Source organism: Lithobates pipiens, unplaced genomic scaffold (assembly GCF_037356315.1).
Source record: "Lithobates pipiens isolate NorthernLeopardFrog02 unplaced genomic scaffold, aLitPip1_a1.2 Scaffold_25, whole genome shotgun sequence".
NCBI classification, from domain to species: Eukaryota; Metazoa; Chordata; class Amphibia; order Anura; family Ranidae; genus Lithobates; species Lithobates pipiens.
In genome coordinates, this window is record NW_027507787.1 from 223,498,774 (window position 1) to 223,523,709 (window position 24,936).

At 46.1% G+C, this 24,936-nt stretch overlaps 1 protein-coding gene across 1 annotated transcript in view; it reads right to left on the reverse strand.

The window, feature by feature from the left end:
* The window catches only part of LOC143930914 (alpha-2-macroglobulin-like protein 1), a 204,609-nt gene that overhangs the window by 103,055 nt on the left and 76,618 nt on the right, over nt 1–24,936 (reverse strand). The window contains exons 11-15 of the mRNA XM_077455600.1: nt 21,326–21,435; nt 9,842–10,000; nt 9,375–9,605; nt 7,896–7,962; nt 814–959 (exon numbers count right to left, since the gene is read on the reverse strand). Of these exons, the coding sequence (XP_077311726.1) occupies nt 814–959; nt 7,896–7,962; nt 9,375–9,605; nt 9,842–10,000; nt 21,326–21,435 (713 nt within the window). The remainder of the gene's footprint in view (nt 1–813; nt 960–7,895; nt 7,963–9,374; nt 9,606–9,841; nt 10,001–21,325; nt 21,436–24,936) is intronic.

Consider the following 24,936-nt stretch of genomic DNA (forward strand, 5'->3'; position numbering starts at 1 on the left):
ATAATATCAAATAGTGAGCAAGCTCTGCCCTACCAGGTAAAGAATCCAGGATATAATGTCCATGTTTATGCAAGAACGCATCCCCTCATTGTCCATAGAAAACTGTTTAACATCATAGCAAGGGACCTCTACCCACTCTCATCTGAGGTCAGGGTAGACATATGTAATTTGTTTAGTTCTGAATTTGTTTTGTAACGGATTCAGACAAATTTGTTAATTTGTAAATATCCAAATTAATGAAAACCTGTTTAAATTTTTTTTCTGAATATTCGTAAATTCAAATATTTGAAAATTCAAAAATCTGAAAATTTGTAAATTTGAATATTTGAAAATTCGTCAATTTGAATATTCTTAAATTTGAATATTCATAAATTCGAAATGAGAGAATCCGAAAATTAGAAAATCGGAAAATTAGAAAATAAGAACGAAAATTCAAAAGAACGAAAATCCAAAAATAAGCACGAAAATACGAAGATCCCAAAACACGAAAACTGGAAAATCTGAAATAATAACTAATAACTACTTAACTATTTTTAATAAATTATAGGTATATAATATTATTTCATATAATTCATAACTTCAGATAAATTTGTATTCGTCAAGTCCACTAATCGCCAAATTTGAAAGGAAATTCCAATACCTATAATTTGATAGTTAGTTATTATTAGTTATTATTTGAAATTTTCGTTCTTTGGAATTTTTGGATTTTCTTTCTTATTTTGAGTTTCCGAATTTCTAGGTAAGTAAGACAAAAAAAGTGATAATTTATTATCACTTTAACACAGAGAGAGAGAGAAAGACCCGTTGACTCACTTTATTTTTGAAACACCTCTGTATTTTAAATACTGTTGAATCCCAAACAAGTTCTCCATTTGGTAGTAAGATGAAAACAAATACACGTAGTGATGATGATGTTCCGGGTGTAAGCGAAAGCTTGACAGCAGTTTCACCATGTAAGTCTATGAGAGAAATAGTTATAAAGTTAAAGTTTGGTAAAAAAAACTTTGGGCTCCATTCACAAAGTGGTATCTTACAGCATCCGAGTATGTGGTAAGATGCCACACAGAGTTTTTCAAACATTGTTTTGGCATTCACTAAAAAAAGCTACTAATATACGACAGTTATTTTATGAAATATTTTAGTAGTGAAAGCCTGTAGAAGCCAGCATCCTTAACACAGGGTGTAAATAGCTGGTTGTTAGGACGCCGGCAGCTTAACAACCATAATTGTCATGGTTGTTAAGGAGCAGGCTGCCATCGCATCTTTAACAACCAATGAGTCATTAGCTGACAGCTAAATGTAAAAAAAAAAATCGGCAATGAAAAATGAAGAAAAAAAAATGGTGTGAGGTCTCCCCCAGTAGTATAGATTTTAAGGGGTATCCCCACACCAAATTTTTTTTTAAAAAGGCATGGGATCCCCCCCAAAAATCCATACTAGACCCATATCCCAATATGTAGCCCAGCAGGTCAGGAAAGAGGGGGATGAGCGAGCCCCCCCTCCTGAAAAATACCAGGCCACATAACCTCAACATTGGGGGGGTGCTTTGGGACAAGGCCCCCTTCCCCACAACCCTGGCCAGTGGTTGTGGGGGTCTGCATCTAATCTAGAAGCCCCCTTTAACAAGGAGGCCCCAGATCCTGGCTCCCCCCCCTCATGTGAATGAGTATGGGGTACATTGTACCCTTACTCATAATACCCTACTCATTCACCAAAAAAATAAGTGTAGTGTAAAAATAGACAGTTTTGGACAAGTCCTTTATTTAAAAAACAGAAATGAAAAAAAAGTGCCTTGGTGTAGATCCATCATCAATCACAATGTCCACCTCCTTGTGACCTCACTGGCCGAGGGCATGCTGGGTCGGTGCTGGATGCTAGGTCGGTAACTGTGATAGACTCACCCAGGACAGAAGCTTTTGGAGGGGACTGAAGGCTAGCCTATTGACTATGGGCCCTGGCATTTTAGGGAGCTGCAAGCATTTAGAAAGATGTTCTGTTATGTAATGCAAAAGGACCTTATTAAGGAGGTCATGATGGTCTCTGCCAGCTTGGGACTCAGTAGACAGATGTATGTGAAAGGATCCCTGATTGATGAGATCTGGAAAGCTCTGGGTCTCCTGTTGTCTACTAGTCTGGAGGATCTTTCACCCATTGTTAATTGTGCTAATTAACACACCTATTGTCTGCTAGCAAACTACTGTGGGTTTGTGCTGCATCAGCCCCCCCAGAGCCACCCTTTTTCTTACTTGGACCCGATTGTTCCAGCGAGGAGAACAAGTCCAGCAGCTCCAGCCGCTGTCTTGGGTCCTCGTTGGATAGATTGATAGCAGCGGGAGCCATGGCTCCCATGTCAAATCCAATGACATGGGGGGCGGGGCTGAGTCCTGCTGTCTGTGTCAATGAAAACAGCAGCAGGACTCAGGAGCGTGCCTGTACAGGCACCTCCAGGGAATGCGGGTCTCCGTGGGGGCACCCAATCAAGGGGTGGGGCCAGGATTGCTGACGGGGCACCCTTGCACAGAGCAGGTAAGTATAACATGTTTGTTATTTTTTTTTTTATAAAAAGGAACCATTACAATCACTTTAAGTTTTTTTTAAATGTATTTAAATCTGCTAGTCTCCCACCCTGCTGACTGACAATAGACATTCACAATTCGTTTCCTTCGGAAATTCATTTTTTAAAGAATTTAGACAAATTTGGAAATATCCAAATTACTCAGAATGTTCGTAAATTCTAATATTCGTAAATTCATAAATTCAAAAATTCGAAAATTTGAAAATCCAAAAACCCGAAAATCTGAAATAATAACCAATAATAACTTAACCATTATTAGCTATTAAATTATAGGTATTGGAATTTCCTTTCAAATTTGGCTGTTAGTGAATGTAACGAATATGCATTTATCCGAAGTTATGAATTATCCAAAATAACGAATGCTGTTTCTAAACGAATGGAACATAAGGAATAAATTAATAATAATAAATAACAATAATAATAACTTTTTTTTATTATTATTTATTATTCATTTATTAGGCATTCGTTATTTTGGATAATTCGTAACTTTGGATAAATTTGTATTCGTTACATTCACTAACAGCCAAATTTGAAAGGAAAATCAAATACCTATAATTTAATAGTTAGTTATTAATAGTTAGTTACTCTTTCAAATTTTTGAATTTGCTTTCTTATTTTTGGATTTTCGAATTTTCATTTTTACAATTTTATGAATTGCGATCATAACAAATGACCTGAAAAAAGAAAAAGAAAAAGAAAAAAAAAACATGAATGAAACAAAAAACATGTGCACATCTGACTGATCTCCAGAGGAAGACAGCCTAAAAAAAGAACACTAATGCATCTAAAGAAAACAAATAAATCACTAATACAGCTAATAATTGGTAAGCTGAAATCACATTTATTTGCTGTGGGTTTAATGCTGCTTTACGACTTGGGAGGAGTCACCCCTGGGTGGTTTTGAGGGTGTCGGCAGTGTAAGGAGGTGAAATGTTTTTCCTCACTGTCGTTTTCTGGCCACTTCCTTTTCTACTTGATTACAATCAGTGATCGGTACCACTCACTAACTGTGTTCAATTATAACACAAGCATAGCAAACTGTGTTTACTAAGCTTCAATGTAGGGATGAACAGGAGCATCTATCTCCTATTCATTAATTTTCAGTGTAGCTGAGGCTGCAGAGAAAGGGACTGGAGAATGCGTTTCCTCAGCCCTTTTTTCTGTTTCAAAAAGTAGGCTTCAGTTGTCTGTTTAGACCTCTGATATCTCACCAAAGATCCCCCCCTCCCCCAACAGCATTGTACAACACCCAATATGTAGCATAATTTATCAAGGCTCTCTAAGGGAATGGGGAACCTGGGGACTTGCTGAACTTTTGGGTACCTATGATGGACTAATCCCTTTTTACGGATTATTGCCAACTATGGACCCCTTGGACTCTTTGCCCCCTCCTGTGGGTTATATGCCATTATGGACTCTGCATTTAATGGACTGCTTTAAGGACTCTGAGTTCCCCCAACAACACTGTGCTATGCCCAAAGTGTAGCATAATTTAGATCCCCAAGAGCACTGTGCCACGCCAAATATGTAGCATAATTTAGCCTCATCCACTGTTTGTCGTGGTGGGATGTACACGCTGCAGGTCACAATTTCCCTTGTAGGGGCCCCAGTGCATTACTTTGTCCAGGGGCCCATCATGCTATTAAAATGCCACTGGTTGTAACATGTTTATTACTGAACAAGTTAAAGGAAGTTTAAGCAAAGAAATTCCTGGCCTCATTACAGTGGCGAAAGAGACTGCATTAGAGAAAGTGGACATTTGAATTCAATTAAGAGTGAAGGAGAGTTAAACTCTGAAGTTTCTGTGTAAACCTGGGTGGCTTAGGGGCTGGTGGTGGTTAAGGGACCAGAATCACCCTCCTGGCGGTGGTAGATAACTCCGGTATCATGGACCTTATGTGTTCGGTTGGATTCTCAGAGCCTGGAACATGAAAGACATAGGTCTATGTGAGAAGGTGGGCATTAGGATGTAAGTGGTTGCTTCCAATGTGTTAAAGTTTTTTTTCGATACTGACTTAAGTTTCTCTGGGTTAAGTCTGCTTTCTTTCTGTTACAACAGTTACATCAGTAGTGGCCCGTTCATAAGCGGCGCAGGGGCATCGCCCCCCTAATTCATGCTCCCGGCCCCTAATCTACATGCAGGGCACCAGAGGCATGGCTTACAAGGTTTTTTTTATTTTGGAAGCACATTACTAGAGGCTGAGGCTGTAATTGGCTTAAAAAAAGGGTGCCCACCCAGTTGTGTGACAATAGCAAATTAATATTCGCTATTGTCTTCCTGACTCTCCTTCCGGCCAATCAGGAAGCGGGTCTTAAGACCCGATTAGTCAAGAGGAGAAGCGACCATATTGGCCACCAAGGAGGAAGCTGCAGAGGAGGAGGAGACGCGGGGTAAGCTGCCGTGAAGCCGCCAAGGAGGTGGAGATGTAGGAAGGAGCAGAAGCTGCCTGCGACCTTGATGGGGTAAGTGCGGGGCTGGTGGGCAGGCTAGCGAGCGATGGGGTGGGGGGATTGACTAACCGGCTGGTTGGGGGGGGTGGCACCAGCCGCCACTGTCCAATACAGTATTAAACTTGCTGACCAAGTTTTCCCAGCAAAACCCTGGGACCCAACGCCCCCTACATGTCATCTATATACATAGGGGCTCCTTTGCTGGAACACTGCCAAAATGTAGGCTACTGGACTGAGTCCAGCCTGGACTTCTTTAAGGACTTTGCTGTCACTCAGGTATAATTACCCAATAGGCACTAGAGCACCTTTGTACAGGATTATATGAGAAGTTTTAGCTTTACAAGAACTGTTCCTGTATATTTGCATTTCTTTAGTAAAAACTGTTTGTATTCCTCTAAATGCCTGTTTTAAAGTCTCTCTAAGTGGTGAACTGCATGCCGTATCCAAAGAACAAGGCTTGCATCAAGAAGACTGTTAGTGAAAAGAGATACAGTAGATTTAGAGGAGAGAGATGCTGTTTATTATTGGTTATATGGCCGTTTCTATGGACAACCATACTTGTATCATTGCTTAAAAGCAGCCAACCAGACAGGAAATGGGTGATGTAGCATACAGTTATGGTTACTCTGGTGGTAAAGAGTTGTTGTGCCTATCCCCTTTACTAGTAGCTGGTTCGCCACATACTGGGACCAGACCCATGGCACGGCATACTTAGGGACCTGGGAATCACGGAAGAGATGTAGAAGGGCCCCTGAGAGAGAGAGAGAGAAAGCAAGCACATATTTACAGAATGAAGTTAATTTCCTGTCTCCATTGATAACTGGACTTGTCACTGCTGATTTTGCATGAGCACAAACTCCTGCCTAGAACCTAGGAATTTAGCGAGTAAAGTTCTTAGTGTCTCCCACTAGGGTGCCTAAGCTCTGCCCACAAAAGGGCTAAAGGACTGGTGGCCACTAAGATGAGAGAGAGCGTGAGAGCTTGCATCTGTGCATGTGGGCAAGATACGGGCCACGGCCAATCAGTTGCCTGAAGTTCTGTTTTTTTAGGAATGCTGCTAAGCTGCATGTGCCGGTCACATGTATAGTATTGTGTAACCTTTCTGCATAATTCGGTGCTCCAACACACCAGGTACAGGTCTCTTACACAGCAGTCATAGTGTTGTTTATGTAGCATCCTCTGAGGTAGGTGCATAGAAGAGAGTGTAGTTGTTTGGTCTTTCTGCTTACCAGGAAGATTGTCAGGTAAACATAGAGTGTCTACCAGGGAGCAAGATCTATTGGTTAGGTCAGCTCATTGGCCGCTCAGCTTGTCTGAATGTCCTACACTGGTCCAATAAGGAGGCATATTGGACAGTCAGAGGGGACCTGACAAGTGAGGGCCCAGGAATTGTTACAGCCCTGGCTATTGGCAGAGGACAGTGCTGAATTGCATGCTGGGAAACTGTATAAATGCCAAGGGCACATGTGCTTGAGGTCTTTCAGCTGGACAGCGGGGTCCCCGGAGGGAGGAGATGGCTGCCCCTCCTCTGTAGAGGTTGTCATGCAGCCTTGGGTAATCGACCTAAGGGCCTGAAGTCAGAGAGGGGCTGAACCCAGAGGTCCTGCAGAGCTGACTGGAAGGGGGACATCAGAAAGGATCTGATTTTGCTGACTGTGAGTACAGATCTGTGTTTTTGTGCCTATCCTGTGAGGGCAGTGTCCTGAAGATAAAGTAGTTGCATCAAGTCTGCTGCTAGTGAGAGCAAGAATACTTAATTCCTCAATACATGTGGCTGTATGGTAAAAGCAGCGTGTCTACTCTTCCACAAGTAATCCGGTTAGGCCAAGTGAGAGTTGTCCTTATCTACTGTGAGTAGCTAAAGTTGAAGTATCCCACTAATCCCTTCTCCCATCCAAGTTCTACAATAAATATCAAAACCACAAATATCCTGGACTGTTTACTGAGTAACGAGCACACGGGAGTAAGGGGGGAAGAAGTGAAAAACCCCTAGCAACCGGCCGCAGGTAATCATAGGGAGGCCTTATGCCGCGTACACACGAGCGGACTTTTGAACATCCAAAGTCCGACGGAATGATTCCGTCAAACTATTCGATCGTGTGTGGGCTGCAACGGACTTTTGATTCGCAAAAGTCTGACGGACTTTAGAATATGGAACATGCTTCAAATTTTTCCGACGGAACTCCGCCGGACCCAGTCCCTCCGAAAAATTCGCTCGTGTGTATGCTATTCCGACGGACTAAAACCGACGCTAGGGCAGCTATTGGCTACTGGCTATGAACTTCCTTATTCGAGTCCAGTCGTACGTCATCACGTTCGAATCCGTCGGAGTTTAGTGTGATTGTGTGTGGCCAAGTCCGCTCAGTCGAAAAGTCCGTCAGAACTCTGTCGGAACTCCGGCAGAACTCCGGCAGAACTCCTTCGGAAGTCTGTCGGACATAAGTTCTCTTGTGTGTACGGGGCTTTAGAAGTCAACACACAGCAAGCCCTACAGGGACAGTGCTACATTTGAAACAGTACTGTCTGCCCCTCCTCTTTCCTTGACCAATCACAGAGTGCTTCTGTGAACCCATCCATTCAATAAATGCAAAGCTTTCAGTAAATAGGCAGGGAAGAGAAGAACAGGCAAAGTGGCTGCTGCAAAAAAAACTGTACCTCTCTTCTTGGAGTGCTGAAGTATATAGTGAAAGCACTATCTGTGCTTAGTGAACCAGTAATTTGTAAAAAAAAAAAAAAGAGTGGGAGAGATCCAGAATTTGGCATACACCACCTTGCACGCAACTCTTTGTCTACCCAGAGATTTTAAATGTGTCTTATTTTCTGGAGTTGTTCTTTAAACATTTCATTTTTTTCTAACAAAATCCCTTACCTTCATTTTCCTTGGAAATTGGTATTGACACTAATCCAGACTGCTGAATTGATCCTTTAGAAGTAACCTGAAAATGAATGAAAGGAGCTGAAGTTAAATTCTGCAGCTATCAGTGAGAACTGAGGCTCTAATTGGCTTAAAAAAGAGTGGGCTGACCCCACCCAGTTGTGTGACAATAGCAAATTAATATTCACTATTGTTTTCCTGATTCTCCTCCCGGCCAATCAGGAAGCAGGTCCTGAAATCCGATTGGCCGTGCAGAGAAGCGATCCTATTGGTCACTGAGGAGGAGGAGGAGACACTGGATGAAGTCGCCACCCACGACCTAGATGGGGGTAAGTGGGGGACTGTTGACTGAACGATCTGACCTGAGACTTTAAATCACTGTAGCTCCCTCCCTCTTGTCACCTCTTTTCTCTAAAGGCCAGTACACATGGTCAGAAAATCTGAAGATAAATTTTGTCCGATAAACGATATGCCGATTTTCTGATCATTCGTATGCTGCTTTTGACAGCCGATTACAAATTTTCGGCAGACAAAAACTGGATGTGCAGGCTGTAAAATTTTTGTCTGATGTGGCCACAATGTCCGAATTTCTTTTCATTGGTACGATTTTCTGTCCAAAAAAAAATGTAAAGAGCAAAACTAGGCATGCTCAGAAACGAGAGAACACATACAAAACAATTCAACACATTACGTCACTTCTGACTTCACTTTCGATTTGAGACTATCATCAGACAAAGAACTGACGGAAATTCGTCCAATAACCTGACCGTGTGTACAAGGCTTTAGTGTCAGGAAAACTTGTCAGAAGTGACTTGTACAAATAGCAGAGGAACGAGGCAGCACAGGGAAATAACACTAATGGCGCGTACACACGACCGGACTTTCTGGCAGACTAGGTACGACGGGATCAGTCCGTCGGACAATCCGTGTGTGGGCTAGTCCGATCGCTTTTTAATTAAAAAAATCAGATGGACCTAGAAATAGAACATGTTTCAAATCTATCTGAAGGACTCAAGTCCAACAGACTAAAAATCGGGAAAACCGTTCGTCTGTGGTCTAGTCTGACGGATCAAATATGACACAAGGGCAGCTATTGGCTACTGGTTATTAAACTTCCTTGTTTAGTCCTGTTTACGTCATCATGTTCAAAACAAATGGACTTTCGAATGGACTTAGTCCGGTTGTGTGTGGCCAAGTCCGCTCGTTCAGAAAGTCCGTCGGACCTCCGCCAAAAGTCCGTCAGGAAGACCGTCAAAAAGTCCGGTCTCGTGTACGTGGCATTAGTGCTCTGGAGTGGACTTAGATAAGAACACGCTATAGAGAGGTGTGCTTTGCTCATATTTCATATTTCATGTCTGAGATTTACAACCACTTTAATGGTATTTGTTCAAATTTATTTTAACTACAAAAAAAAAATCATACTTATATGACAATAGACAATAAGCAATTTGGATGGGAAAAATCAAGGCTTACCAGATACTGCAAATCCAAGTGCTCGGCTTTATTCTCCAGCTCTGTGCGCTTAATGATATAGTCCACCTTGGCCTCATGCTCCCCCTCACATGGGAGAACCACATGAAAGGAGTGGATTTTCAGCAAACTCTTGCTACGAGAGTAGACGTAATTAAGGTTGAGTTCAGCATAACCGTAATCTGGCGTAATAGAATTGTGCACATGTTTTTGCTCTGATAGGTTTGTTCTAGCCTATAAAAGAAACAACAGTAAAAACATATAGGTAAAATATTATAACACCATCACCTACTGCCTTACAATGGAATACCCACTAAGTGCAGTACAGCACCTCACATGCTTGTCATAGATTAAGCAGAGGAGAGCTTTGTGGTAGACTCGTCTACCAATGTTCCCCAGAGCCTGTTCACGTGTACCTGAAAAGGGCTAAATTATTTTCCAAACCCAGAAGTACTTATTCAAATAGTTACCACCACTTTTACTTTTCCTGTCCAGCTGGTCGTGTTCTCGATTGTGAAGGACACTTGCCCCTTCTCATTGGTCACAAGAGTCTGCTTGTTTTTGCCTGGAAAACTGAGGTGCACTGTATGGCCAGCAAGAGGATCACCCAAGGAATCTGTTACAGCAAGCTATAAAGGGACATAAATATAGTAAGAATAATACAATTTTTAATTTAATATTACAGGTATTTATATAGCGCCAACTAATTTACACAATACTTTAGATTATATTGTACATTCAATATAATACACTTCGCTTTGCTCAGTGGGGGGATAGATCTGCTGACAGGTCCGTCTCCGTCCACTGTGTAGAGATGGACCTGTCAGAGCCCCGCTCTTCTCTCTTGGCGTATCTTCTTGGGGTTGGGCCCTGTGCCCCTTGTGGGGGGCTTGGGTTGGGCCCGGTGCTCCCCATCCTCTTGGACTTTTGGTGTCTCATGGCGGCAACTTTTCTTGCTATATAGGATATGAATATACAGTATATCCATATGGTTAGTAAATACCTACATAATGAAATTATGTTTTATCAAAAATGTTTGTGAAGCTTCTAATTGTATTTCCCTTCCCTCTAATTTTTCCACTGTAGATACTATTGTGTAATTATAACCACATACCCTGAAGAAGAGGAACTAATTAATCTCTCGAAACGTGTTGGGGACTACTCTGATCTTGGTTGTACCATTGACAGAGAACTGTGGTTATTCATTTTTTATTGATTATGTTTTTACTGTAACCTCATCAATTGTATTGGTTTACTTTTGCATTACAATTTTTTGGCTTTTAACATTTACAAATAAAACATTTTTAGACCTTTTTATTATAAATCCTACTTCTTTGGAGTTTATGCCCTTAAAGTCCCACTAGAGGGTTCTTCTCTAGATTAGTTAACTGGGGATGTGGGCATCTTTTACTAGTCCCTTTCACAGCAATTAGCACATCAAATTCTTGGTCTCCTCTATGGGGAGATCGGATGAAAACGAACCGCCTGTCCGTTTTTTTCATTCAAACCCATCCAATCCGATCCTCCAGAAGGATGGAAAATAGGGTCACATTCATCTGGATTTCACAGATAGGGGCGAATTGAGGGTCCGATCAGGTCTGCCTGAAAAACTGACAGGTGGACCTGAATGAAAAGCCTGTGTGAAAGGGGCCTTACTGAACAAGCTGAAGCTAGAGCCCTATTGGTTGTCTTGCACAGCTGTTCCAGATTCTGCCCATTCTAGTCTTAGTAAATTGTCAACAGCATACATCATAAAGTTACATCATACATCATAAAGTTATGAGGAGGTTGGATTGATGAAAGTAGTTCTACTGGCTTTGGGAAAGTTGCCTATCTATGAATGTAACTCCATTACATGGGTGGCTAGGTAGGAGGGTGGGTAGTAGAAACTGGTAGCCAAGACACAGTTTTACTGCCCCAACCATTTAACTACTTGGTGACCGCCCGATGCAGTTACACTGCGGCAAGGTGGAACGGCTGCACGAATTGACATACCTGTAAGTCGTTTCATACACTAGCCCGTGTGGGTGCACGCAACTGGAGGTCAGAGGGGGTGCCAATTAACCACTTTCAGACCGGACCATTTTGCTGGTAAATGACCAGAGGTCTTTTACACTTTGGCACTGCGCTGCTTTAACTGGTAATTGCGCGGTCATGCAATGTTGTACCCAAACAAAATTTGCGTCCTTTTCTTCCCACAAATAGAGCTTTCTTTTGATGGTATTTGATTGCCTCTGCGATTTTTATTTTTTGCGATATAAACGTAAAAAGACCGCAAATTTTGAAAAAAAATGATATTTTCTACTTTTTGTTATTAGAAAAATCCAATAAACTCAATTTTAGTCATACATTTAGGCCAAAATGTATTCAGCCACATGTCTTTGGTAAAAAAAAAGTCAATAATTGTATATTTATTGGTTTGCGCAAAAGTTGTCACATCTACAAACTAAGGTACGTTTTCTGGAATTTACGCAGCTTTTAGTTTACGACTGCCTATCTCATTTCTTGAGGTGCTAAAATGGCAGGGCAGTACAAAACCCCCCCAAATGACCCCATTTTGGAAAGTAGACCCCCTAAGGAAATTGATAAGAGGCATGTTGAGCCCATTGAATATTTTATTTTTTTGCCTCAAGCGATTGAATAATGACAAAAAGAAAAATATTTTTTTTTTTTTACACAAAGTTGTCACTAAATGATATATTGCTCACACATGCTATGGGCGTATGTGAAATGACACCCCAAAATAAATTCTGCTGCTTCTCCTGAGTACGGGGATACCACATATGTGGGACTTTTTGGGAGCCTAGCCGCGTACGGGGCCCCGAAAACCAAGCACCGCCTTCAGGCTTTCTAAGGGCGTAAATTTTTGAGTTCACTTCTCACTACCTATTACAGTTTTGAAGGCCATAAAATGCCAAGATGGCACAAAACCCCCACAAATGACCCCATTTTAGAAAGTAGACACCCCAAGCTATTTGCTGAGAGGCATGTTGAGTCTATGGAATATTTTATATTTTGCCACAAGTTGCGGGAAAATTACAAACTTTTTTTTTTTCACAAAGTTGTCACTAAATGATATATTGCTCACGCATGCCATGGGCATATGTGAAATGACACCCCAAAATAAATTCTGCTGCTTCTCCTGAGTACGGGGATACCACATATGTGGGACTTTTTGGGAGCCTAGCCGCGTACGGGGCCCCGAAAACCAAGCACCGCCTTCAGGCTTTCTAAGGGCGTTACAGTTTTGAAGGCCATAAAATGCCAAGATGGCACAAACCCCCCCCAAATGACCCCATTTTGGAAAGTAGACACCCCTAAATTTAGGGGTACACTAGTGAGACTAGGTAATAAATGGCGGGTGCCCTGAAACTATAAAAAAATAACTAACCAACCAGCGTCACCTGTTAGGCCGCGTACACACGCGCGGACTGTTCGCCCAACCTTGTTCGGCAAACAGTTTGTCAAACAGTCCGCTCAAAATTTGCATGAGCGGACTTGCCCACACACGAGCGGACTGTTTGACGAACAAGGTTGGGCAAACAGTTCGCTCAACTTTTGAAATGAACGGACTCGCCCACGTAAGGCGGAGGCAAGTCCGCCCATTTCGAGCGCGTGTACAGGTAGGCGGGGCCCGCGAAGGAGACGTCGCGGGCTCCGCCGCCTGGAATGGGCTTAAAGGGGAACCCCAACGCCGAAAAAAATCGGCGTGGGGGTTCCCCCCAAGTCCACACCAGACCCTTGTCCGAGCACGCTACCCGGCCGGCCAGGAAAGGGGGGCGAGCGAGCGCGCCCCCCCTCCTGAGCCGTACCAGGCCGCGTGCCCTCAACATGGGGGGGTGCCTTGGGGAAGGGGGGGGGCCGCGCGGCCCCCCCACCCCAAAGCACCTTGTCCCCATGTTGATGAGGACAAGGGCCTCTTCCCGACAACCCTGGCCGTTGGTTGTCGGGGTCTGCGGGCGGGGGGCTTATCGGAATCCGGGAGCCCCCTTTAAGAAGGGGGTCCCCGGATACCGGCCCCCCACCCTATGTGAATGAGTATGGGGTACAATGTACCCCTACCCATTCACCTGTGAAATAAAGTACAAATAAAAACACAACACAGGGGGAAAAAATATTTTATTGCACAGCCGGGGGTCTTCCGTCTTCGGGGGTCTTCTCGCCGGACTCCTCCGCTATGTGTGTGTAGCTCTTTTGCCAGCGGAGGAGTCCGGCTTTCTTCCTCCCCGCCGCCGGCCTCTTCTCCCGACTTCGGGGGTCTTGTCCCCCTCTTCGGTTCTTCTGCCGGGCCACCGCGCCTGGTCCGGTGGCCCGGTCTTCTGTCGCCGTCTTCCGTTCTTCTGTCGCCGCCTTCGGTTCTTCTGCCGGGCCACCGCGCCTTCTTGTAGCTCTTTTACAGGCGGTGGCCCGGTCTTCTGTCGCCGTCGCCGCCTTCCGTTCGTGTTCTTCTTCTTCTTCTTCTTCTTCTTCTTCTTCTTCTTCTTCTTCTTCTTCTCCTGGAGATGTTGACTCGACGAGCTCTCCGGCCGGAATGCCGGGGACGCGCTGTGCGGTCACTTATATAGTGACAATGGGGCGGGGTCACATGGTATATGTCACATGGGTTGGTCACATGGGTTGATGTCACATGGGGACTATGACATCGTAAGGGGGCGGGGTCACCATGTGACATCAACCCATGTGACATATACCATGTGACCCCGCCCCATTGTCACTATATAAGTCACAGCGCAGGGCGGCTCTGGCATTCCGGCCGGAGGGAGCGACGTGTCAACATCGCCTGGAGAAGAAGAAGAACACGAACGGAAGGCGGCGACGGCGACAGAAGACCGGGCCACCGCCTGTAAAAGAGCTACAAGAAGGCGCGGTGGCCCGGCAGAAGAACCGAAGGCGGCGACAGAAGAACGGAAGACGGCGACAGAAGACCGGGCCACCGGACCAGGCGCGGTGGCCCGGCAGAAGAACCGAAGAGGGGGACAAGACCCCCGAAGTCGGGAGAAGAGGCCGGCGGCGGGGAGGAAGAAAGCCGGACTCCTCCGCTGGCAAAAGAGCTACACACACATAGCGGAGGAGTCCGGCGAGAAGACCCCCGAAGACGGAAGACCCCCGGCTGTGCAATAAAATATTTTTTCCCCCTGTGTTGTGTTTTTATTTGTACTTTATTTCACAGGTGAATGGGTAGGGGTACATTGTACCCCATACTCATTCACATAGGGTGGGGGGCCGGTATCCGGGGACCCCCTTCTTAAAGGGGGCTCCCGGATTCCGATAAGCCCCCCGCCCGCAGACCCCGACAACCAACGGCCAGGGTTGTCGGGAAGAGGCCCTTGTCCTCATCAACATGGGGACAAGGTGCTTTGGGGTGGGGGGGGCGCGCGGCCCCCCCCTTCCCCAAGGCACCCCCCCATGTTGAGGGCACGCGGCCTGGTACGGCTCAGGAGGGGGGGCGCGCTCGCTCGCCCCCCTTTCCTGGCCGGCCGGGTAGCGTGCTCGGACAAGGGTCTGGTGTGGACTTGGGGGGAACCCCCACGCCGATTTTTTTCGGCGTTGGGGTTCCCCTTTAAGCCCATTCCAGGCGGCGGAGCCCGCGACGTCTCCTTCGCGGGCCCCGCCTACCTGTACACGCGCTCGAAATGGGCGGACTTTCCGAGCGGGAACAGTCCGCTCATTTCGAAAGTACAGCGGACAGGCCCACACACGGGCGGACTGTTCGCTCAAACACAGTTTCAGCGGACAGTTTTTCGGAATTTCCGAAAGACTTTGTCCGTCCAACTGTCCGCTCAAACTGTCCGCTGAAAGCCCACACACGAGCGGACTGTCCGCCCAAACACTGTTCAGCGGACAAGGTTGGGCGAACAGTCCGCCCGTGTGTACGCGGCCTAACAGTTATATGGTGATCACTGGTGAAAGGGTTAACTAGGGGGCAATCAGGGGGCTTTATGCGGTAGTATATGGGGGTCCCTGGCGTTATAAAAAGCTGCGGCGAACCTAAATACCTACCTGCCTAACTAGCGTCACCTGTGACACTAATACAGCGATCAGAAAAACGATCGCTTATTAGGCTGGGTTCACACTGGAGCGATGCGGGAACGCCACGAATGCGCGGCGGGTTCCCGCATCGCATGCCTCCCGGCGGCAGTTCACACTGCCCTATGCGAACTGCTGGGAGTGTCAGTGAAATGTTACTGACACCCCCAGATCAGTTCGCATATCGCAGTGCGATCTGCAAACTCGGATCGCATGGTGTGAACACCCATGCGATCCGATTCTGCTGCGGGCCAAAAAAAGGGTCCCGTGCGAATTTGCGGCGGGTGCGGCGGGTGTGGCGGGTGCGGCGGGTGCGGCGAATGGCTGAACTCGAATCGCACAGAGATCGGATGTGATTTGCACTGCAGTGCGGTGCGAATCACATCCGTTCTCATAAACCGCTGCAATGTGAACCCAGCCTTAGTGACACTGGCGACGGGGGGTGATCACGGGGTTAAACCTTTATTGGGGGGGTTAGGGGGGTACCTTAGAACTAAAGGGGGCTAACCCTAACTGCCCTAACAGTTATTAGTCACAAATGACACCCGCCGGGTGATCAGGGGGTTAAACCTTTATTAGGTAATAAATGGCGGGTGCCCTGAAACTATAAAAAAATAACTAACCAACCAGCGTCACCTGTAACAGTTATATGGTGATCACTGGTGAAAGGGTTAACTAGGGGGCAATCAGGGGGCTTTATGCGGTAGTATATGGGGGTCCCTGGCGCTATAAAAAGCTGCGGCGAACCTAAATACCTACCTGCCTAACTAGCGTCACCTGTGACACTAATACGGCGATCAGAAAAATGATCGCTTATTAGGCTGGGTTCACACTGGAGCGATGCGGAAACGCCGCGAATCCGCGGCGGGTTCCCGCATCGCATGCCTCCCGGCGGCAGTTCACACTGCCCTATGCAAACTGCTGGGAGTGTCAGTGAAATGTTACTGACACCCCCAGATCAGTTCGCATATCGCAGTGTGATCTGCAAACTCGGATCGCATGGTGTGAACACCCATGCGATCCGATTCTGCTGCGGGCCAAAAAAAGGGTCCCGTGCGAATTTGCGGCGGGTGCGGCGGGTGTGGCGGGTGCGGCGAATGGCTGAACTCGAATCGCACAGAGATCGGATGTGATTTGCACTGCAGTGCGGTGCGAATCACATTCGTTCTCATAAACCGATGCAATGTGAACCCAGCCTTAGTGACACTGGCGACGGGGGGTGATCACGGGGTTAAACCTTTATTGGGGGGGTTAGGGGGGTACATTAGAACTAAAGGGGGCTAACTCTAACTGCCCTAACAGTTATTACAGTCACAAATGACACCAATGCAAAAAAAAAAAAAAAAAAATGACATTGGTGTCACTGTGACTGGGGGGCAGGGGTAATTGGGGGGGTAAAGGGGGGTAAAGGGGGGGTGTGCCTGGCATGTTCTACTGTGTGTGTAGAGTGTTGGTGCAACTCACCGATCCGCTCTCCTCCGTGTCGGAACGAAAAATACCGACACGGAGGAGAGAATACATCACTTCCTCTCCTGTGTTTACATTACAGGAGAGGAAGTGATGTCACGGGGGATTCCTATTCGTCGGGAGCGATCACGAGGGGGTGGCCATGAATGAATGGCCGCCCCCTCATCCCGGATCGCTCTCGAAGGAATGCCGACCGCCGCAGGCACCGGGGGGGGGGCCCGATCGGGCCCCCCACCCGCGGGCAGGCAGGGACTTATATATACGCCCATATGCCTGCCCGTGCCATTCTGCCGACGTATATCGTCGTGCGGCGGTCGGCAAGTGGTTAATGGGTCATTCCCCACCGAGACAGAATGAGGATCTGCCTATGTAAACAAGGAAGATTGTTGTTCTGACAGAGGAAAACACTGAGATCTTGTCTTCCTGCTAAGCAGGAACACGGATCTCTGTGTTGTTCCAGTCAGTCCACTCCCCACACAGTTAGAAAACACTCCCAGGGAACACACTTAACTCCTTGATCGTCCCCGGTGTTAATCCCTTCCCTGCCAGTGTCAGTACAGTAACAGTGCATATTTTTAGCACTGATCACTGTAATAATGTCACTGGTTTCCAAAAAATTGTCAGTTAGGTGTCCGATTTGTTCGCCACAATGTCCAAAAATCGCTGATTGCCACCATTACTAGTAAAAAAAATTACAAAATTCCATAAAAATATCCCATAGTTTGTAGACGCTATAACTTTTCTGCAAACCAATCAATATACACTTATTGGGATTTTTTTTACCACAAATATAGTATCTCACAAAAAGTGAGTACACCCCTCACATTTTTGTAAATATTTTATTATATCTTTTCATGTGACAACACTGAAGATGCTACATTGTAAAGTAGTGAGTGTACAGCTTGTATAATGCCCCGTACACACGAGAGGGATTAAGTCTGACAGACCTCCAAAGGAGTTCCGCCGGAGTTCCGCCGGAGTTCCGACGGAGTTCTGACGGACTTTTCGACCGAACGGACTTGACCACACACCATCACACCAAACTCCGACGGAGTCGAACGTGATGACGTACGACTGGATTCGACGTAGGAAGTTCCTAGACAGTAGCCAATAGCTGCCCTAGCGTCGGTTTTAGTCCGTCGGAGTAGCACACACACGAGCGGATTTTTCAAAGGGGACCGGGTCCGGCGGAGTTCCGTCGGGAAAATTTAAAGCATGCTTCATTTCTAAAGTCCGTCAGACTTTAGCTTTGCTAAAGTCCGTTGCAGCCCACACACGATCGGATAGTCCGCCGGACTCAGTCCGTCGGAGTTTGGATGTCGAAAAGTCCGCTCGTGTGTACGGGGCATAACAGTGTAAATTTGCTGTCCCCTCAAAACAACTCAACAATGTCTAAACCGCTGGCAACAAAAGTGAGTACACTCCTAAGTGAAAATGTCCAAATTGGGCCCAAAGTGTCAATATTTTGTGTGGCCACCATTATTTTCCAGCATTGTCTTAACCCTCTTGGGCATGGAGTTCACCAGAGCTTCACAGGTTGCCATTGGAGTCCTCTTCCACTCCTCCATGACAACATCACAGAGGTGGTGGATGTTAGAGACCTTGTGCTCCTCCACCTTCCGTTTGAGGATGCCCCACAGAAGCTCAATAGGGTTTAGATCTGGAGACATTGGTCATCTTGGAGATATGCTTGGGGTCATTATCATGTTAAAATACTGCCATGTGGCCCAGCAGCCCAAGGGAGGGGATCATGCTCTGCTTCAGTATGTCACAGTACATGTTGGCATTCATGGTTCCCTCGATGAACTGTGCCGGAAGCACTCATGTGGCCCCAGACCATGACACTCCCACCACCATGCTTGACTGTAGGCAAGACACACATGTATTTGTACTCCTGACATGGTTGTCACCACAAACGCTTGACACCATTTGAACCAAATAAGTTTATCTTGGTCTCATCAGACCACAGGACATGGTTTCAGTAATCCATGTCCTTAGTCTGCTTGGAACAGGTACATTTTCTAAGTGTAGCTCCAGCCAAAAAATACATTTTTAAGCTTTTTGGATAACATAGAGAAGGGTTATCATCAGCTCTGTAACATATTTTTTGCTGTCTGTGCCCCTGTTCAGAAGATTTCACCTCACTTTCTGTCCCAATGAGAATTGGATTTTGAAAATTTTGGGTTGTTGTAGAAACAAGCATTGGTGATAAAGTATCCGTGGAGACAGCTTTTTCCCATATTAACTCTTACAGGTGGCAATTACCCTTCCTAGGGGTAGATTTCCTCTCACTTCCTGTTGTCTCCCTCCATTTGTAAGTAGGAGTCGTTTGTAAGTCTGATGTTTGAAAATAGGGGACCGCCTGTATATATTATACGGCCTGCCCTATACACTCTGTGGAAAATTGGGCCTTAGGTGTTGATGGTATCAGAACACTATAAGCCCTCACAGTTACTCTTGGTGGGTGCTATAATGGGCCCTGCTGTGAAATATTATATCAAGATTTGTAAATATCCGCCCCTGTTAAACAAGGGCATAAAAATTTGGCCTCAGGCGGTGGTGGTGGTGGTTGCACAACACTGTAAAGCCTCACAGATAGTTTTGTTGAGTGCAGGAACAGGTCCTGCTGTGAAATATTAGATCCAAAATTGTAATTACGTGCCCCTGTTAAACAGGGGCATATAAATTGGGCCTTAGGCAGTGGTGGTGGTGCCCTGAACTGAAAATATTCCTAGAAGCTATCATCATTAAGATTGAGGATGAATAGGATAGTCACTCAGTATAATAGGATAGTCACTCAGCATATACAATCTTCAAGGGATCCCACATCCATAGAAAAATCAATCGGTTACATCAGCATCAGGTGCTTGGTAGCTGGTGATCCAAGACTGATTCATTTTTATGAATGTGAGCCAATCAACAGAGTCTGTGGACAGACACACTTTGTGATCGGTTACAAAGCCTCCAGCAGCACTGACGCTGGCGATGGTTGCTGGAACTGATCAGACCTGGGCGATGAAGACTGAAGAATTGCCTGAAGGCATCGGTCAGCCAGTCACCTTCTCCACCATTCTTTCTGTGAATGCAGGAAGCCTCAGCAACACGTTGTCCAGCACCAGGAAATTGTAACCTCCCAGGCTCTGGAAACGCATTGCACAAACCATTCTGCAAGGCCTCCCAGTAATGATCCCTCTCCTTGGTAACACGAATCCTAGGGTCCTTTTGCAGGCTTTGCAGGATCAGGGAGGCCATGCAGTGTAGGTTTGCAGGGGCATTCAATTCTGAGTCCTCTGGGTCACTAAGGATCACATGATCCTCAACCACCTCCTCCCAGCCACGTACAACTCCATGGGTTTCTGGGGACTGCCAATAATCCCTTGAAGACTGCTGCTGATGCTGAGTGTTATCTTCCACCTCCATGCTGACACAATCCTCCTCCTCTTCATTTTCGTGTGATCGACGGGCCTGCAGGAATACTAGTATCTGGATAAAGGGGGCCTTAAGAGGTAAGGAAGTCCTCCTCTTCCTCCCGCTGTTCTGCCTCAAGTGCCCTGTTCATTATTCCACGAAGTGTGTGCTCCAAAAGGAAGACAAGAGGGATGGTATCACTGATGCATGCACTGTCACTGCTCACCATCCTCGTAGCCTCCACAAATGGTGACAGGATCCTTGATCAGTAGCCACTGGCATGTTGAAAAAGAAACCAAGCTCCCTAAACCTGTCCTGGTGCCATAATCACACAGGTACTCATTGATGGCCCTCTGCTGCATGTGCAGCTGCTGCAGCATTGCCAACGTTGAGTTCCACCTGGTGGGCATGTCACAAACGATGCAGGTTGCATTCTCTTTGAATGTCAGCCAGCCGAGCACTGACATTATATGACTGGCGAAAATTACCACAGACTTTCCTGGCCTGCCTCAGGAGATCCTGTAAGCCCGGGTACCTGCTTAACAACCTCTGCAGCACCAAATTCAGGATGTGAGCCAAACAGGGAACATGGGTCAAGTGAGGGCGGAGAGGAGGTTGGTGCCATTGTCGCATACAACCATTCCTGGCTGAAGCTGGCATGGCGTCAACCATCTCTGAGTCTGACCCTGCAGAACTGACACCATCTCTGCCCCAGAGCATCTTTTTGCCTGAGTGCTTGCGTAGCCCCTTGAACCCCTACAGAGCTCCGCTGGTTCAGAGGAGAAATCTGCAGAGGAAAAGGCCATAGGGGAAGAAGAAGAGGAGGGGGTGGAGGAGAGCTGTGGCAGAATGACCACTAGCATATTGGAGGTGTGGTGGCGGAACAAGCACTAACAATATATAACACATCTGGCCCTCAGTTTGAATACCCCGATCTAGAAGATCAGAATTAATGGAGGTAGGTCAGCAACAACAGCTTTTCAGTACAGGTTTGCTTTAAATAGTAATAAGAATTCAAGGCAGCAGATGGAGAACAAAGTAGTATAACTCACCAATCCACTGTATGGCATTCCAGGTTTGTAGGTGCTTTCATAGTGAACAAACTGCACTTTGTTTATGATATTTGAGATTTGTGTCTGACTGCTGGCTGATAACTCAATTCCTGCACAAAGTTAGAAAAGAACAAATTTATAGAGTTAGGAGTGCAGTACACTGGGGTGCCATAATGCAGCCTCTACAGCTTATGCATATATTTGAAAATGTGTGCAAACCAAACCCTTTGTTTTAACATGAACTTTAAGAAAGGGTAACTCAGTATATTGCAGGCTGGCTGGTAAGTGAGCTGGGAATTTTTGTTTGTTGATATCTTGACATGCATCTCCTTTCCAAAAGGAACAGAAAGCCAAACTTATTACAATTACTAACAATACAGCAAGTAATTGGTGAACAAAAAGATATTCATATCCCAGAACAGCAAATATGTTACTCTTTAAACTATACATAAAAAGAAAAAAGAAAAATCAATGCACAAGAAAAACGCATCAAAGTTACAAATTATTAATAAATAACAGAACAACAACCATGAAAAAATAGGATTTTTATATACAGCTTACCTGTAAAATCCTTTTCTTGAGAGTACATCACGGGACACAGGAGCTTCATTACATAGTGGGTTATATAGGCACCTCTGGTGATTGGACACTGGTTAACCCCCAATTAAGGAGAATTCCTCCCCTATATAACCCCTCCCATATGGGAGGCACCTCAGTTTTGTAGCAAAGCAATAAGAAACCACGTAAAACCCAAGAGGGGCGGGAGCCCTGTGTCCCGTGATGTACTCTCAAGAAAAGGATTTTACAGGTAAGCTGTACATAAAAATCCTATTTTCTTGATCATACATCACGGGACACAGGAGCTTCATTACATAGTGGGATGTCCCAAAGCAATGCTCAGATTGAGGGGAGGGAGACACAGATCATAATTATAGACCGACATGGACCGGAGGACCTAAACTGCAGCCTGCAGTACACTGCGCCCAAAGGCGATATCCTCTTGCCCTCTGACATTCACCTGATAGAATCTGGTGAATGTGTGGACTGATGACCAATTGCAGCCTTACAGATCTGAGCCAGGGAGGCCTGGTGATGCACTGCCCAAAAAGCACTTACAGCCCTAGTTGAGTGCTCTTTCACTTGAAAAGGAGGGATTTTCCCTTTAACACTATAGGCCTGAGAAATAATCTGTCTAATCCACCTTGAGAGAGTGGATTTTGATGCCGCCTGGCCCTCCTAGGGCCTTCCGGAAAAATAAATAAGCAATCAGTTTTACTTATCTGAGCAGTTGCCTGAAGATAGATACTGATTGCCCTTACCACATCCAAAGTGTGCAAAGATTCTTCTTCTGCGGACTGTGGGTCCGGAAAAAAGGATGGTAGGATTACATCTCGATTCAAATGGAATCCTGAAACCACCTTAGGCAGAAAGGACCTGTTGGGACGCATGACCACCCGGTCCTTATGAATAATTAGATACGGCTCTTTGCTGGAGAGAGCTGCTAGTTCTGACACTCTTCTAGCCGTGGATATGGCTACCAAGAAAACCAATTTTTTAGTCAAAAGAACTAATGAAGCCTGATGCAAAGGTTCAAAAGGTTGCCCCTGCAAAGCCGAGAGAACCAAATTCAGATCCCATGGGCATACCGGAGGTTTGACTGGTGGCCTTATCCGCATAGCCCCCTGGATGAAAGCCCACACCAGGAAATGCGATGCAAGTGGCTTCTGAAAAAACACTGACAAGGCCGAAATCTCCACCTTGATAGTGCTTACGGCCAAATTAATTTCTAGGCCTGACTGAAGGAAGGCCAAGATCCTGCTAATGACGTACTTTCTAGGATGCCATTCCCTCAGTTCACACCAGGAAACATATGCCCTCCAGATTTTGTAGTAAATAAGCCTGGAGGCCGGCTTTCTGGCATTGACCAGAGTAGAAAGGACTGGCCCCGAAAGCCCACGGTCTCTCAGAATGTGGGTCTCAGCAGCCAAACCGTCAAATTTTGACTGTGTAAAGCAGGATGGTAAATTGGACCCTGTGAGAGCAGATCTGGCCGGAGAGGGAGGATCCACGGCCTGCCTACTGCCAACTTTATAATCTCTGCGTACCACGGTCACCTGGGCCAAGCCGGGGCTACCAAAAGAACCAACTTTGTCTCCCTCTTGACTCTTCCCAGGAACCGCGACAGAAGTGGGCATGGGGGGAAGGCATAAATCAAATTGTACTGATCCCAGGGAACTGTCAGAGCATCCGACCCCTGAGCAAGTGTATCTCTTGTTCTTGACACGAATTTGTCCAGTTTTCTGTTGAACCTGGACGCAAACAGATCTACGTCTGGAGTACCCCACCTGCGACATATGTTCCAAAACACGTTGGGGTGCAGAGCCCATTCCCCTGGGCACAACTGCTGGCGGCTCAGAAAATCCGCCTGCCAATTTTCCACTCCTGGAATGAAGACTGCATGGAACATGCCTTTCTGCCCAGACGAGTATGCAATTCACCTCTTTTTGCGCAACCAGACTCCTGGTACCGCCCTAGTGATTAATATAGGCCACTGCTGTGGCTTTGTCGGACTGAACACGAACAGGGAAACCCTGTAGTCTGAAAGACCAGTTTATGAGAGCCATATAAACTGCCCGGATCTCCAAGACATTTATGGGCACTAGCTTCTCGATCGCAGACCATTTCCCCTGCGAGCACGTCTCCTCCAACACTGCTCCCCAGCCTGTCAGGCTGGCATCTGTCGTAATAATCTTCCATGGAAGAGGAAGAAAAGTTTTGTCTTTCAGCAAATTCTCGGTTTGTAACCACCAGACAAGACTCTTGCGTGTCCCTGGGGATAGACGCATAGGAAGATCCAAGGACTGGGGCTTCCTGTTCCAAGCCGCAAGGATGCATCTTTGCAGAGGCCTTGAGTGGAACTGGACGAATGGAACGGCCTCGAAGGAGGCAACCATTTTCCCTAACAGTCTCATGCACAACCGAATGGGGGAAGATCTTCTGCCCAGAATTAGGCTCACCAGATCCCCAATGGCCAAGGCTTTTGGCCTTGGTAGAAACACCTTGGCCTGAGCGTTGTCGATAATCATACCCAGGTATTCCAACCTGGTAGCAGGCTGTAGGGACGACTTTTCTAGGTTTATAATCCAACCTAGGCGTTCCAGGTGTTCTAGCGTTCTGGTAACACTGTGGTTCAGGAGCGCTACTGTTTTCTCTATGAGAAGCAAATCGTCTAGATAAGCCATGATGGCTATACCCTGAGCTCTTAGGTTTGCCAAGAGAGGATCCAGAATCTTTGTGAAGACTTGAGGGGCCGTAGCGAGCCCGAACGGCAAGGCCACAAATTGAAAATGGCGCCGCTCTACCGCGAACCTTAGATACTTTTGGTGTGCGGAAAAAATTGGCACATGGAGATATGCTTCCTTGATGTCTATTGATGCTATAAACTCTCCCCCTTGCAGGGAGGAGACCACAGTGCGAATTGACTGCATTCGGAAGGACCGGATGCGTAAAAAACGGTTCAAATCCTTCAGATCCAGGATAGGTCTGACACTTCCATTTGGCTTTGGAATGGTGAAGAGATTCGAGTAAAACCCTGAACCCTGTTCTTTTGG